A 16752-nucleotide genomic window follows, 5' to 3' on the forward strand; every position below is an offset into this window, starting at 1 on the left:
AAGTGGATGAGAAATTATAAATTGGTCATAGAAAATAGCTCTATTGGCTCGTAAGTAGCTTAGGGGCTGGTTTGGCACAGTGGGATAATCTCCTGGCTTGATCTGCAGAATAAGGCCAGTGCGGCTTCAATTCCCGGACCAGAATCCCAGAACATGGGCCGGAATGTGGCGACCAGGGGATTTTCACAGTAACTTCGTTAAAGCCTACATATGACAGAAGCTATTATTATTTATTATTATTACTTCAAATTTCGGAAAGGCAACAAGCATAATTAAGGACCCCACGCACCCCGGCCAGACTCACTTTCACCTTCTTCCTCCAGGAATAATATACAAAGTTTGAGTCACGTACCAGCCGACTCAAGAACTGCTTCTTCCATGTTGCAAGACATTTGAATCGGCCCACCTCGTATTAAGTTGATATTTTCTCTGCACCCCAGCCATGACGGTAACATTACATTCTTCAGCCTCCTTCTGTCCTTATGTACGATATGTATTGTCTGTATAACATGCAAGAAACAATACGTTTCACTGTATACTAATAAATGTGACAATAATAAATCATATCAAATCAAAATCAAAGCTGGATTGTATGCATATGATCAGATAAAGCGTAAGGCGTGATACATCGAAACGAAGTTGGACTGAATGATGCCATGTTCCATTGTGAGTCCATGGTCATTCCCTGCAAAACATGTCAATGGACAGAACGCAAAAGGAATCTGTTCAAAAATCGATAATACTGTACATCATTGTTACCTTTTCTGTTCTACAACGTGGGCACATTTCTAGTCGAAGGATAAAGATTAAAAAGCGAAATAGGACGTTTGCGTATTTGGTAAAAGTGAAACGAAGCATGACATACACGTGCACTTCTACCGCTCTTTTCGTTACCCAAAGCAACTGGCAAACATCCAGCCATGCCCGCAATATGTCAATGATTCGCAATATGAATTAAATATGTGAACGTTTCCATTCAATTCACGTAATAGTTGACTGCGTCGTGAAAATGAACAAATAAAAATTTAACTCACATAAAATGAGCAATCATGCATGGTGTCGGCCTAGAATCTAAGACCAGAACTAGATCTCACATTTCATCTGTGAAATGCAACAAAACCTCAGAACTGTGGTTGTTTGTTATGCTTGATAGAATGCTTCATGCTTTGGAGAGAAGGATAAACTTACGAACTTTTGACTACGAGACGAGTGTTTTGTCACTGATACGTACTTCGTCGGCATATAAACGAAGGAAATGAGGTATTGACAAAAACAATTGGCATGATTGCTAAGATATTATTGTCAACAGGTAAATAGTTACAGTTAACAGCTGTACTAACGGACCTTTCCATTGCATTCAGAGCTCCAATTTTAGAAAAATAAATTAAATATAAATTCCTGATCTTATTCAGTCTGGACGGATGTTATACTTGCTTCACTTTGGAAACAATCGGTGATTCTAAAACTATCTGCCAACAGCTGACCAACTTCTGAAGCTGAAGGAAAGCGGTAAGGTCATAACGAAGACACCAATTCGAGTTACTTATACTTGCATTGTACTCACAATTATACAAATTCCAAATCGGATTTGGGGAAAGCAAGACGACAACAACGACCAATTTAGAATAATTAAATGGTTCTAATGTTTCGTAGATCTTGAACAACGTAAGAAATTCGAAGGTAAGTATAAAGAAGGTATGAGTTTAGAAAACGCTCAGTATGTATTTTTAATTTTGGAACAAAAACCATTAGCATTTTTTAACACTGATCGACCATGAGATTTACTATTTTCATCTATGATCATCGCCGTGGCATCTACTGGCCTGGAATAAAACAGAAAGTTTATTTCAGTCCAAGGGACAGAAACTGCATTACCTTTCATTAAAAATATAGCTCAGTATTATTTCCTCCGAGAACAGTTGCACATAATTTATATACAGAGGTGAAAACTAGGAGTAGGACTAGCCCACTCGGACATTCGACCATGCACCACCATTCGATAAGGTCATGGCTGATCTGGTTCGAAACTCCCGCCCTGATATACTTTCACCAACTTCGTTGTTGGAAATCTGTGTACTTCTGCCTTGAAAACATCCAAAGAGTCTGCCTCCACCGAAATGTTGACGAACGGACCCTGAAAGGCTCAATGGACACGCTCATAGAGAAATTAACGTCTCCTCTTGTCTGCCTAAAATAGAATAATCCTGAATTTTAAATATTGACCACTTAGTTCTAAGTTACCCAAAGCATGATACATAAGAACGTAAGAACTAGGAGCAGGAGTTGGCCATCTGGTCCCTCGAGCATGCTCCGCTATTCAATGAGATCATGGCTGATCTTTTGTCCAGCCCGAACACCATAACCCTTTATTCTTCAAAAAACTATCTATCTTTCTCTTAAAACCATTTAATGAAGGGGACTGAACTGCTTCACTGGGCAATAAATTCAATAGATTCACAGCCCTTCGCATGAAGAAAAACTCCTCCCAAACTCAGACCTAAATCTGTGTCCCCTTATTTTAAGCCTAAGCACCCCAGTTCTGCTTACACCCGCCAGTGGAAACCACCTGCCCGCATCTATCCTACCTATTCCCTTCATAATTTTAAACGTTTCTATAAGATCCCCCCTCATCTTTCTAAATTCCAACGAGTGTAGTCCCAGTCTACTCAACCTCTCCTCTTAATCCAACCCCTTCAGTTCTGCGCTTAAGCTGGTGAATCTCCTCTGCACACCCTCCAGCGCCTGTACGTCATTTCTCAGGTAAGGAGACCAAAACAGAACACAATACTCCTGGTGTGGCCTCATTAACACCTTATACAATTGCAGAATAACCTCCCTAGTCTTAAACTCCATCCCTCTGGCAATGAAGGACAAAATTCAATTTGCCTTCTTAATCACCTGATGCACCTGTAAACCAACTTTTTCCAACTCATGCACGAGCGCACCCGGATCTGGACGCACAGCAGCATGTTTTAACATTTTATAATTTAATTAATAATTCATTTTGCTGTTATTCCACCCAAATAGATAACCTCACATTTGTCAACATTGTATTCCATCTGACAGACCCTAGCCCATTCACTGAACCTATCCAAATCCCTCTGCAGACTTCCAGTATCCTCTGAACTTTTTGCTTTACCAATCATCTTAGTGTCGTTTCCAAACTTGGACACATTGCCCTTAGTCCCCAAATCCAAATCAACTATGTGAATTGTGAACAATTGTGGGCCCAACACTGACCCTTGAGGGACACCACTGATTGCCAACAAGAGAAATACCCAATAACCCCCACTCTTTGCTTTCTATTTATTAACCAATCCTCTATCCATGCTACTACTTTACCCTTAATATCATGCACCTTTATCTTTTGCAGCAACCTTTTGTGTGGCACCTTGTCAAATGCTTTCTGGAAATCCAGATATTGCACATCCATTGGCTCCTCGTTATCTACCGCTCTTGTAATGTCCTCAAAAAATTCAACTAAATTAGTTATGTACGACCTGTCCTTTCTGAACCCATGCTGCGTCTGCCCAATGGACAATTTCCATCCACATGCCTCGCTATTGCTTCCTTGAAAATAGATTCCAGCATATTCCCTACTACCGAAGCTAAGCTCATTGGCCGATAATTATCCGCTTTCTGCCTACCTCCTTTTTTAAACAATGGTGTCACGTTTGCTAATTTCCAATCCGCCGGTACCACCCCAGAGTCTACTGAATTTTGGTAAACGATCTCTAGTGCATTTGCAATTTCCTAGCCATCTATTTTAGCACTCTGGGATGCATTCCATCAGGGCCAGGAGACTTGTCTACCTTTCGCCCATTAGCTTGCCCATCGCTACCTCATTAGTGATAACAATCATCTCACTGTCCTCACCTGTCATAGCCACATTTCAATCAGTCACTGGCATGTTCTTTGTGTCTTCCACGGTGAAGACCGACCCAAAACACCTGTTCAGTTCCTCACTTATTTCATCATTGCCCATTACTAAATCGCCCTTCTCATCCTCTAAAGGACCAATACTTAAACTAGCCACTCATTTTTGTTTTATATATTGTAGAACCTTTTACTATCTCTTTTTATATTCTGAGCAAGTTTACACACATAATCTAACTTACTCTTCTTTATAGCTTTTTTAGTATCTTTCTGTTGCCCCTTAATGGTTTCCCAGTCCTCCAGTCTCCCACTAATGTTTGCCATTTGTATGCGTTTTCTTTCAATTTGATACTCTCCCTTATTTCCTTAGATATCCACGGTCGATTTTCCCTCTTTCTACCGTCCTTCTTTTTTGTTGGCATAAACGTTTGCTAAGCACTGTGAAAAATCGCTTGGAAGGTTCTCCACTGTTCCTAAACTGTTCCACCATAATGTCTTTGCTCCCAGTCTACCTTAGTTAGCTCATCTCTCATCCCATTGTAATCTCCTTTATTTAAGCATGAAACTCGAGTGTTTTACTTTTCCTCACCCTCCATCTGTACTTTACATTCCACCATATTGTGATCGCTCCTTCCGAGAGGATCCCTAGCTATGAGATCATTACTCAATCCTGTCTCATTACACAGGAGCAGAGCTAGGACCGCTTGTTCCCGCGTAGGTTCAATTACATCACGGATACATTCTAGAAATGCCTCCTGAAGGCTACCTTAACCGACCTGGTTAAACCAATCAACATGTAGATTTAAATCCCCCATGATAACTGCTGTACCATTTCTACATGCATCAGTTATTTCTTTGTTTAATGCCTGCCCCACCATAATGTCACTATTTGGTGGCCTATGGACTACACCGATCAGTGACTTTTTCACCTTACTATTCCTGATTTCCATCCAAATGGATTCAACCTTATCCTCCAAAGCACCGATGTCATCCCTTACTATTGCCCGGATGTCATCCTTAAATAACAGAGCAACACCACCTCCCTTATCATCCACTCTGTCCTTCCGAATAGTTTGATCCCCTCTGATATTTAACTCCCAGTCGTGACCATACTTTAACCATGTTTTAGTAATTGCCTCTAAATCATAGTCATTCACAATGATTTGCGAACTCAACTCATTCACCTTCTTCCGAATACTACGAGCGTTGAGTTAAATAACATTTATATTGACTTTTATGCCTCTGTTTTGAATCCCAACACCTTGATCAGTAACCTAAGTTATATTTCCTCTTAACTTCTCTCCTAGTTTTCCTTGTCCTTTAATCCATATCTTCATATAACAGCCTTCATGTGAGCCACGACTGCACAGAACTTTCACTGTTTCAATCAATTCGCCTGTTCATCAAACTTCACCGAATCAAGCCTAGTCACTTCAACATGTCCACATATCCCAATTCACTCATTTCTGGTATTAAACTAATAATCCTGCTCTAAAGTGATCCAAGGCATTTACAATATTTTTTGAAAAATAAGCTTCAGTTTCCTGTTCACCTGAAGCAGAAACCTCCCACTTCTCTGAACAAAATGTCCTCCCCAATAAATGGTGACATCTTATTCGCTCAACATGCGTTCCAGCCTTTGAGAGCGTGCAGGATGGGGAATAGATGGAGTAAACAGTCAGAGACTTTTTCCCCGGGTGGAACACACCATTACAAGGGGACATAAATTTAAGATAAATGGTGGAAGATATAGAGGGGATGTCAGAGGTAGGTTCTTTACCCAGAGAGTAGTGGGGGCATGGAATGCACTGCCTGTGGAAATAGTTGAGTCGGAAACGTTAGGGACCTTCAAGCGGCTATTGGATAGGTACATGGATTAGGGTAGAATAATGGAGTGTAGGTTAACTTCTTAAGGGCAGCACGGTAGCATTGTAGATAGCACAATTGCTTCACAGCTACAGGGTCCCAAGTTCGATTTCGACTTGGGTCACTGTCTGTGTGGAGTCTGCACATCTTCCCTTTGACTGTGTGGGTTTCCTCCGGGTACTCCGGTTTCCTCCCACAGTCCAAAGATGTGCAGGTTGGGTGGATTGGTCATAAAAAATTGTCCAAAATTCAATGATTAACCTAGGACAAAAGTTCGGCGCAACATCGTGGGCCGAAGGGCCTGTTCTGTGCTGAATTTCTCTATCTCTATCTCTATCTCTCTCCATCTGCACTCCGAGATCCTCCGAAACGCCAAATATTGCCACCATTGGAACAGCTTTACCCCGAGAATCATTGACATTGTTTCTGAGAAGATTTTCCGAATCCCTCCATCTTCGGATATACCATGAATTTGTGGAGGTGATTCGCTTGCCGCCCTGCATAGCTCACGTGTCGATTCTTTACTCCGGGAAATAACGGACTCATCTAAAACACCGTCAACGGCGTATGCACACCGTTAAACTGTCGGAGCCTCTGCCTCGCACATGATTAATGATCGTGACGACGATTTTACCATCGCATTGCTTCACTCCAGCGCCAACAAATCCCTCGCCCAAGCTCTTCCTCCGACTTCTGCCTTACATACTCCACTGAAGATCTCTCATCCATCAGCTCCCCATATATAATGTCAATTTTACCTTCCGCGATCCATGCCTGAAGTTCACCCACCTTATTCCGATATAATTGTATGTTGTAGCACCGGGGATGGCTACTCAGAAAACAAGACCAGCCCGTTCCTCAGATATTATCTAATTTGCAGAGAGTGAAACTAACTTCCCTTTGGAACTTGTTCTTCACCTCCAAATCCTGTAACTCCGCATACCTCCGCGCTGCAGAAAGGTCCGTGAGAAATTCTAACCCCGCTTGCTCCCACGGCCTGAATATCGAATCCAGTCCTGCCCAAATAAAGCTATGATTACCACAAATAGGCGCGCCCAATGGCAAGCCCCCAATTCCAAAGTGTTGTCGGCACTGTTTTACACCCTCAACGTTGAAACTCTAACTAGGTTCGTGTGGTACCTGGCTGGCGAGACCGAAAAAGGCACCTGAAATAAAGTTCTCAAACACAATCCTCTGCACGAGCCCTCATCCAGTCGTCCCCACACCGATTTTCAATCCACCACACATTTCCTAACTTTTGCGACCTTTACGGCCCCGGAATAGTTCAGCAAGTTTTGGAATGTTGCTTCCCTTCACCGTACATCCCTCTCCAAGAACACTAGTCTTTCCCGAGGTACCTTCCACGCCCATATAAACTCCGAGTTAATTTCATTGTCATTTCTAAAAAAGGATTTCGGCATAGACCCTTTGGACTATTTCAGCTAACGACAACGGCAACATTCTACACCTTTTAAAATCTTCCTTCATTCTCTTTAGCATATTTGTCAAGTTTAAATTTTGCAGCTGGGCCCACCTCTGCGCTACCTCGATTGCAGATATCGAAATCTAGCACCGACTGATTCAAATGGCTGCCTCCCCAAACACCTTCGCCGCCCGTCCTCACTCGTTGAGCGAATATACCACAGTCTATGCTGAATTAATATCCAGAACAATACCCTTTTCCCGTAATATTCCCATAATCGTATCAAAGCTGTTTATAGGGGTCTAGATATACAGCAATATATCGTCTGCGTCCAGGAACAATCGATGTTTCATTCCCCTCTCCCAATACTCCTCCAGCTCACCCCCAGCCGCCTCCTATTCCCACCCCGGAAGCATGAGTCACTGCGAACGGTGCAATAGCAAAAGCAAAGAGCAACGGGATAGCGGGGCCACTGTCTCATCCCCTGCTCTATGCCAAAATATTTCAAACTAACATTAATAGTCCGGACACGCACGTTAGCATCCAAATACAGCAACGTCATCCAATCTACAAATCGCTGACCAAAATCAAAACCGTCCTAGCATCTTGAATACAGACAGACATTGGACCTGGTCGAACACTCTTTCCAGATCAATTGACACGGCTTCCTCCATTTCCTGCGCCCCCTGCCCAAATTTATAACAAAATTTAATAATCTCTGGAAATTAGCCCCAAAAAACCCCTCTTGGTCCTCCCAAATCATCCCCAGCACACGGTCATTTATTTGAGCTGGCAGTACCTTCGGCAATGATGATTCAGCATGCTACGTTTTATTGGTCAGAATATTGAATCCAGCACGTGGGACGTTTAATGAAGTTGTACAAGACATTGGGAAGACCACACATGGAATGACTGTTCAGTTCTGGTCACCCTATTACCGGAAGGGTATTGTTAAATTAGAAAGAGTACAGGAGCGAGTTCCGGACATGCTACAAGGGGTTGATGACCTGAGTTATAAAGAGAGGCAGCATTGGCTGCGACAATTTTCCCTGGAGCTTAGAACGCTTAGGTGTTACCTTTCAAAGGTCTATAAAATAATGAGAATCGTAAGGTAGATAGTCAACATCTTTTACAAAAGATAGAGGTGTCTAGAACAAGAAGGGATAGGTTTAAGGTGAGAGATAGAGATACAAAAGGGAAGGGATTTTGTTTCACACAGAGGGTGGTGAGCATCTGGAACGAGCTGCCAGAGGCAATGGTAGAGGCAGGAAAAATGTTTTCCTTTATAAAAAACTTAGTGAGTTACATGCACAGGTCGTACAGACGGAACGGACCAAATGCGGGCAAGTGAGACGAGTTCAGTGATAGAAACTGTGCGGCATGGACAAACTGGGCCGAAGCTCCTGTTTCCATGCTGTGAATATCTCGGACTCTATCACATTGCTCCACGTCATTGTTCTTTATTTTCAAATGGGCGAAATGGAAGACAGATACATCTCGACGAAGAAATCCGTACCAAGCTGCTTATAAAAATCGCTCCACTCCTGGGCCTTCCCAAGATGGACGCCGCCATCTCCCTTTTTCACTGTGAGATTCCTCCAGGTGCTCCGCTTTTTTCCCACATGTTCTGAAAGAAGTGTTGTTAGGTAATTTTGACATTTGGAATTCCCCCTCCATGTACCCGAAAAGGTGTCGAAAGGTGGCCACTGGGCGATTTTCACATAAACGGCATTGCAGTGTTAACAAAAGACTGCTTTTGTCACCAATAAGGATTATTATAAAAAACCACGATTATGGTGAACGAACTGCACAACAGCAAATCCATCGACGTCAGCAAACCACTCCCCAGGCCCTCCCCAAACCCAGCGCCAAGCAGCTCGCCAATGCAAACCCACGCCCCTCCCCCGCCAGCCACAAACAGAGAACCATCCCGACCAAACCACCACTTCTCCATCCACAAATCTAAGCTCCACCCTCCCACTTCGCTCAGTTACCTAGTCAACCCTCTAGCGTGGTGACCACACACGAGGCAACCGCCATTACCATCGTAAAGCTTTCCTCCTGGCATTCTGACAAGTCCAGCCCCGCTGCCCTCCCTAGTTGCTCAGACTACACTTCTCTTTCTCCCCTGACCCACACAAAACAACGAATGACTGCCATTTTAAAAAATGAATAATACAACTCCCACCGTTGAGAGGGTAAAGTAATACACGACATATTCAATTTAACAAATATAAGTCGTAACTACCAAAACAGAGTGCATAAAGCGCAATCAGCAATCATTGAAACCCGCATAAACGCAAACAATTCATCCACAGGTGTAACCACCCAAATTCCAATTTGCTCGTAGGTCCCCAAATCCATGCTCTCTAATAAACGGATTCGCCTCTTACGCTCTCAAGATAATGCTCACGATCCTACAACGTGACCCACAAATGAGTAGGAAACTACACCCCGACCCTCACGTTGTTCCTGAATGGCCGGTTTGACCCCATTGACCATGGCGTCGCTTCGCTAATTACCTTCCCAGATCCTAATAAATATACACCGCATGGCCCTCCGAGGTGCATTCTCTTGTCTCCATTGTCCTCCGCAGTATCTGTTCCTTATCCAGATAGTGAAGCAACCGCACAATGTTCACCCTCAGTGGTTTTCAATTTTTGGCTGCCTCAGCGATTGAGTACCTAATTCATTTCAGGGGATCTGTAGAAGGTTCCTGCCGCAACACCTTCTCAAACACCATTACCACATAGGCTGTGGCCTGCGCTCACCAGATCCCCTCAGGAAATCCATGGACGTTGAGATTCGATCTGATGAAGTGATAATGCACCTGAGCTTCTTCCGGTCCTCCCCAACCAACACTATCTCCACCTCAAGTGAGGCCAACCGATTTCATGATAAGCTATCGACTCATCTACCTTCTCGGGCGACGTATTCTGTGCCTCGAACCTTTGCTCCACTCTTTATGATTTCCCGACTACTCTCCCTTATTTGCTGCATTCCTGTTTTTTTTAAGTCCTATGCTTTCCCTAACGAAGGCGAATTCTGAGTTCTCAATACTCCTATACAATTATCACCCTTCACAGAGATTCAAGAGCAAAAGAAACTCGACGGTAAGGTTGAAGAACGGACCGGTTTAGAAAAGTTGCAGGGTATTTTTACATTATTGGAAGAAAATACACTTGCATTTTCTCGATCTTGATTGGACCAGGAGATTGTACACTTTGATCACTTTTCCGCACGGTGGAATCCACCGGATTGGAATAAACAACAGACATCATCCAATCGCATTGGAAGCACAACGACTACATTGCCGTATCATTAAAAGAGCTTTCAGGCCTGGACAGCCCTGTAAATCTCATTTGTGTAGGAGCATATAAATTTGCAGCAAGGGTACGAAAGGTAGACTTTGGTGGATGCTCTTCCATTTAATAAGATCATGGCTGATTTGAGACGAACTCCACGTCTACGTCCCAAGCCTTCCACGGCCTTCATTATTGAGAATATGGGTTGGATTCTCCAGTTCCCTGTCGCGTGTTCTCGCCGGCGTGACGTTCTATGGCAGTGGGATTAAACAATCCCACCGCTTGTCACTGGGATTTCGCCATTGAACCCACCTATGCCACCGGGAAACCGTGGGCAGGGGTGCAAGGCCAGCAATAAAAGTGAATTGTGAACGGCCGGAGAATTTGACGTCGCTCTAACTTGACTTCGAACCTACCCAAAGACTCTGCCTTTACTGCCTTTGGGAGGAATGGAGTTCCAAATTCTGAATGCCCTTTTATAGAGACGAAATCATTCTCGTATCCGGTTAATAGGGGCGAACCCTTCAATTTAAACGTTATACCCTAGTTCTAGATTCTCCCAACTGCATCAGTATCCTCTCCATATTTGCCGTGCACAGACCCAAAGACTCGTGTCAGTCTCCGTCAAGTTGCCAAGCTCTCTTCTGTACTCCAATATTTATTGAAAAGAAAACCCGTTCAATCCGGATATCAGCCAGTTACCCCTTCTCTCAACTTCTTCTAACGCAATTATATCCCTTCTTAAAAAATATGACTAACACTGTACGCATTACTCCAGTTGTTGTGCCATCAGTTTCGTGTACAACTGAAGCACAATCGCCCTATTCTGTGCCTATTTGCATTCGCAATTAATGATAAAATTCTTCTGGCTTTCTTAGTTAATTGCTCCCCTTTTACTCGACGTGCCTGACTCGTCTATTAGGATACATCCATCCATCTGAATCTTATAATTTTCACAATTAGATAATATATTTCTCATTTGCATCCTTCGGGCCAAAATTGACAATCTCACAGTTTGAAATGTTTTATCTATTTTCGAGATCGTGTCCCAATCGCTTGATCTATCTAACTTTGCTTTCTCCTCGTCACAACTTCCTTTCCTGCCTGCCATTCTAACATCAGGTACTTTGGCACCAACAGCTCCTGTCCTTTGTCCAAGTAATTTGCGTCAATTGTGAGCAGTTGAGGACATGCACTGATCCACGTCACACAGCACTGGCTCCATGCCTTTGCCAACGTTTTGCCAATTTGATTAGATTAAAGATTAGATTAAATTAACAGTACAGCACAGAACAGGCCCTTCGGCCCTCGATGCTGTGCCGAGCAATGATCACCCTACTCAAACCCACGTATCCACCCTATACCAGTAAACCAACAACCCCACCCCCTTAACCTTACTTTTTAGGACACGACGGGCAATTTAGCATGGCCAATCTACCTAAGCCGCACATCTTTGGACTGTGGGAGGAAACCGGAGCACCCGGAGGAAACCCACGCACACACGGGGAGGACGTGCAGACTCCGCACAGACAGTGACCCAGCCGGGAACCGAACCTGAGACCCTGGAGCTGTGAAGCATTTATGCTAACCACCATGCTACCGTGCTGCCCGTGAATACTGGCTCGATATTCCTTTTTTAACTTGTAACTAGGGAATACTTTAACAAAAGCTATGCGTTCTCGCCTTACGTGTATCCCAAACGTGAACAATAAAATATTCCCTTGAAAAGTATGAAACGTGATGGGTTATTTGGTATTTTGATCTCGATCAAAGATTTCCTCGGATTGACCGCATGTTTGATTCACTAGTAATACATGTAAAACAAATTGAAATTCAAGCGCTAAATTACCAAATCTATGGAGATGTGGAGACATTGTATATGACTCCATGAATATTTTGAAATGATTTTGCTGTTTAATCATGTAGATAAAACGAAAGATGACAACAAGACTGGTAAACTATATCGTAATGTTTCCACTCTCTAATAGTTGAAAGCGTCTAGATTTTTAAAAATATAGGGCGGAGGTAGAAGAACAATTAATCCCATATAGACACCAGAAAACGTTATTTCTAAATGCCCAGTAATTTCAGAGAAACTGTTAACTGTCTTGGATTAAAGCTATTTTGCTGCCATCCAATTGAGAACAAGCCGGGTACAAATTCACAGAACCCGTGAGCATAATAAATGATTTAATTTCCGAACATCTTTCGTTCACAACATTCAGCCACATTTGATTTCGGCTGATTACATTGACAATATGCTTCTTTGTTGAAAAACCACCCTTGTGCAGCCGTGTTTTGTATTCAAAAGATATAATAAGGAAACGTGTTAACTGTCGCACAATTTACCCCACATTGCTGTGTTACACCTTGAAAACCGCTGCAATAGTACGATTAAATGCGAGGCAATTGCTTCGTCAGGTTAACCCTCTCTTGCAATAAGCGATTGGCATTTTTAATAATAATAATCGCTTATTGTCGCAAGTAGGCTTCAACGAAGGTCTGTGAAATGCCCCTAATCGATACATTCCGGCGCCTGGGGGGGGGGGCTGCTCGCAACTGCGAAGACTCCGGGGCTCGACACCCGACCAAAGCTGTGTCAGCCTCAGTAGGGAACATCGCATGTGCTCCCTTGATCATGATTGTTCCTTAGCTCGTGCGTTGTGGTGTGAACCCATTTGGAAGCATAACATCCGTCGAACGATAAATACAATTTCAAATCCTTTGGGGACCATCATCATTGTAAGGCTGGACAAGACGCTGTGCGACGATTCTGATTAATCAACCCTTAAATGTTGAACAATGTGTCCCGTGGATTTGACGGTCGTTGTTCTTCCTGTATATACCTTACCCATTTAACGAGTCTGGGAACCTGTATGAAGAGACGCAGGGCGGCATGCAAAAGTTCTTCCCAGTCAACAAAATGCAGGCTTGAGCTTTGAAATTAACACCCGGTAGCTCAGGGGCAGGAAAGCGTCCCACAACAACTCCAGATCCTTAAGTATGAACCTGTCTTGAAAGTTTACAAAATATTCTATGGAAGCAGTGTCGACCTAATATAAAATCAGGCTGATACATTACGTTCCGACTGAGAATATGGCCCAGATAAAACATTCTTAGCTGCAACATTAAGTAGGCACAAATAAACGTCATGATATGCAACATCTATTCTTTGAATCCTAGGTATTTTGATTTGCAAAAGTAATTTTGGAGCGGCGGTGAAGAATCGGGAGATATGTGAGAGAACTAGCGTCCTACCCACTCTCATTCGAAGCTCGCGTTCAATTTGATGATCTACCTCCCTGACAGAAATTCAGATCAATTGATGTTACGATGCTGAAGTACATTATGCGATTCAGGCAGGGTTTCCTATTGATAGATTTGCACCCAGGGTTCACAGCAGTGGCCTATTATGCAGCTTTGCTGCCAACATTAGCTTGTACAAAAGGAGAAACACAGATCGGGGACACGCCTGATGAACCCTCCTGCTGTATGGCTGGGAAGTGATATTTGAATCAATTCAGTCGGTGAGCAATTATGTTGATTATCTTCGAAAATGATGCAAAAACAGTCCCCACTAGTTGCAGCAAATGCCAAGCTTCATTTTCTGTCTTCGACCATATAATTCAAACACCCAGATTTGATAAGATTTTCATTCACACTTTCAGAACTGATGCACCTGACTAAGGAACTCAAATATACTGGTGAGGATAAATAGTCAAACTGTTTAATTTTCGTGTCCGCATTGCAAATGCAATATTACAAGTCGTCTGGCCGCTGCAATACATTGTGGTGAAGGGACATTTTAAAAATGCCATACTGGCAGCTACGTAAATATCACTGAGGTTGAAAATTACAACAAGCTATCGCAGTTTTTGAAAAAATAAATCATTAACATTCTCATGCCATATTCAGTGCCGCATCAAATACTATTAATTGGACTCACGACTAAAATCCCAAAATGGAAAGAAAGACGTTCCTATTAATTTGTTGGAATAATATTTGGTGGTCTCCGGGTGCGGTGGGAGGCATCACATAGAATTTGCTTTTGCTACATGCCGCATCTTCTGCCTGGCATTAGTTGCATGACCTACATTAATTCCGCATGCGTCGTTCTGCGTATTCTTTGTTCCACCCATGTCCATTGGCATCATTGGCGTCAAACATTTGCCAGAGCAATAATCTACAAAGTTCTTCTTCCCCCACTTGTGCACAATTTATTTAATTGTACAATTGCTGAAACTCCTGTCCCATTCAACCTAGCAAGTTATGATGTGAGATGTGCTACAGCACTTGAGAACAAAGGTGATCATACATTGGCCTGTGCCAAAGCACACACCAAGTGGATGAGAAATCATAAATTGGTCATAGAAAATAGCTCTATTGGCTCGTACGTTGCTTCGGGGCTGGTTTGGCACAGTGGGATAAACACCTGGCTTGTACTGCAGAACAAGGCCATGCGGCTTCAATTCCCGGACCAGACTCCCAGAACAGGGGCCGGAATGTGGCGACCAGGGGCTTTTCACAGTAACTTCGTTAAAGCCTACATATGACAGAAGCTATTATTATTTATTATTATTACTTCAAATTTCGGAAAGGCAACAAGCATAATTAAGGACCCCACGCACCCCGGACAGACTCACTTTCACCTTCTTCCGCCAGGAATAATATACAAAGTTTGAGTCACGTACCAGCCGACTCAAGAACAGCTTCTTCCATGTTGCCATCAGACATTTGAATCGGCCCACCTCGTATTAGAACATAGAACATAGAACAGTACAGCACAGAACAGGCCCTTCGGCCCTCGATGTTGTGCCGAACAATGATCAACCTACTTTAAACCCACGTAACCCGTATACCCGTAACCCAACAATCCCCCCATTAACCTTACACTACGGGCAATTTAGCATGGCCAATCCACCTAACCTTAAGTTGATATTTTCTCTGCACCACAGCCATGACGGTAACATTACATTCTTCAGCCTCCTTCTGTCCTCATGTACGATATGTATTGTCTGTATAACATGCAAGAAACAATACGTTTCACTGTATACTAATAAATGTGACAATAATAAATCATATCAAATCAAAATCAAAGCTGGTTTGTATGCATATGATCAGATAAAGCGTAAGGCGTGATACATCGAAACGAAGTTGGACTGAATGATGCCATGTTCCATTGTGAGTCCATGGTCATTCGCTGCAAAACATGTCAATGGACAGAACGCAAAAGGAATCTGTTCAAAAATCGATAATACTGTACATCATTGTTACCTTTTCTGTTCCACAACGTGGGCACATTTCTAGTCGAAGGATAAAGATTAAAAAGCAAAATAGGACGTTTGCGTATTTGGTAAAAGTGAAACGAAGCATGACATACACGTGCACTTCTACCGCTCTTTTCGTTACCCAAAGCAACTGGCAAACATCCAGCCATGCCCGCAATATGTCAATGATTCGCAATATGAATTAAATATGTGAACGATTCCACTCAATTCACGGAATAGTTGACTGCGTCGTGAAAATGAACAAATAAAAATTTAACTCACCTAAACTGAGCAATCATGCATGGTGTCGGCCTAGAATCTAAGACCAGAACTAGATCTTACGTTTCATCTGTGAAATGCAACAAAACCTCAGAACTGTGGTTGTTTGTTATGCTTGATAGAATGCTTCATGCTTTGGTGAGAAGGATAAACTTACGAACTTATGACTACGAGACGAGTGTTTTGTCACCGATCCATACTTCGTCGGCATCTAAACGAAGGAAATGAGGTATTGACAAAAACAATTGGCATGATTGCTAAGATATTATTGTCAACAGGTAAATAGTTACAGTTAACAGCTGTACTAACGGACCTTTCCATTGCATTCAGAGCTCCAATTGGGAGAAAAATAAATTGAATATAAATTCCTGATCTTATTCAGTCTGGACGGATGTTATACTTGCTTCACTTTGGAATCAATCGGTGATTCTAAAACTATCTGCCTACAGCTGACCAACTTCTGAAGCTGAAGAAAAGCGGTAAGGTCATAACGAAGACACCAATTCGAGTTACTTATACTTGCATTGTACTCACAATTATACAAATTCCAAATCGGACTTGGGGAAAGCAAGACCATTCGATAAGGTCATGGCTGATCTGGTTCGAAACTCCCGCCCTGATATACTTTCACCAACTTCGTTGTTGGAAATCTGTGTACTTCTGCCTTGAAAACATCCAAAGAGTCTGCCTCCACCGAAATGTTGACGAATGGACCCTGAAAGGCTCAATGGACACG

General features: G+C 42.8%; 1 protein-coding gene across 1 annotated transcript in view; it reads left to right on the plus strand.

Moving 5' to 3' along the window:
* LOC119976764 (spindle pole body component 110-like) overlaps positions 1-16752 on the plus strand; it is a 546263-nt gene that overhangs the window by 410231 nt on the left and 119280 nt on the right. The window contains exons 47-52 of the mRNA XM_038817508.1: positions 1480-1509; positions 1654-1680; positions 10252-10278; positions 12397-12423; positions 14139-14174; positions 16466-16495. Of these exons, the coding sequence (XP_038673436.1) occupies positions 1480-1509; positions 1654-1680; positions 10252-10278; positions 12397-12423; positions 14139-14174; positions 16466-16495 (177 nt within the window). The remainder of the gene's footprint in view (positions 1-1479; positions 1510-1653; positions 1681-10251; positions 10279-12396; positions 12424-14138; positions 14175-16465; positions 16496-16752) is intronic.

Source organism: Scyliorhinus canicula, chromosome 13 (assembly GCF_902713615.1).
Source record: "Scyliorhinus canicula chromosome 13, sScyCan1.1, whole genome shotgun sequence".
Classification (NCBI taxonomy): domain Eukaryota; kingdom Metazoa; phylum Chordata; class Chondrichthyes; order Carcharhiniformes; family Scyliorhinidae; genus Scyliorhinus; species Scyliorhinus canicula.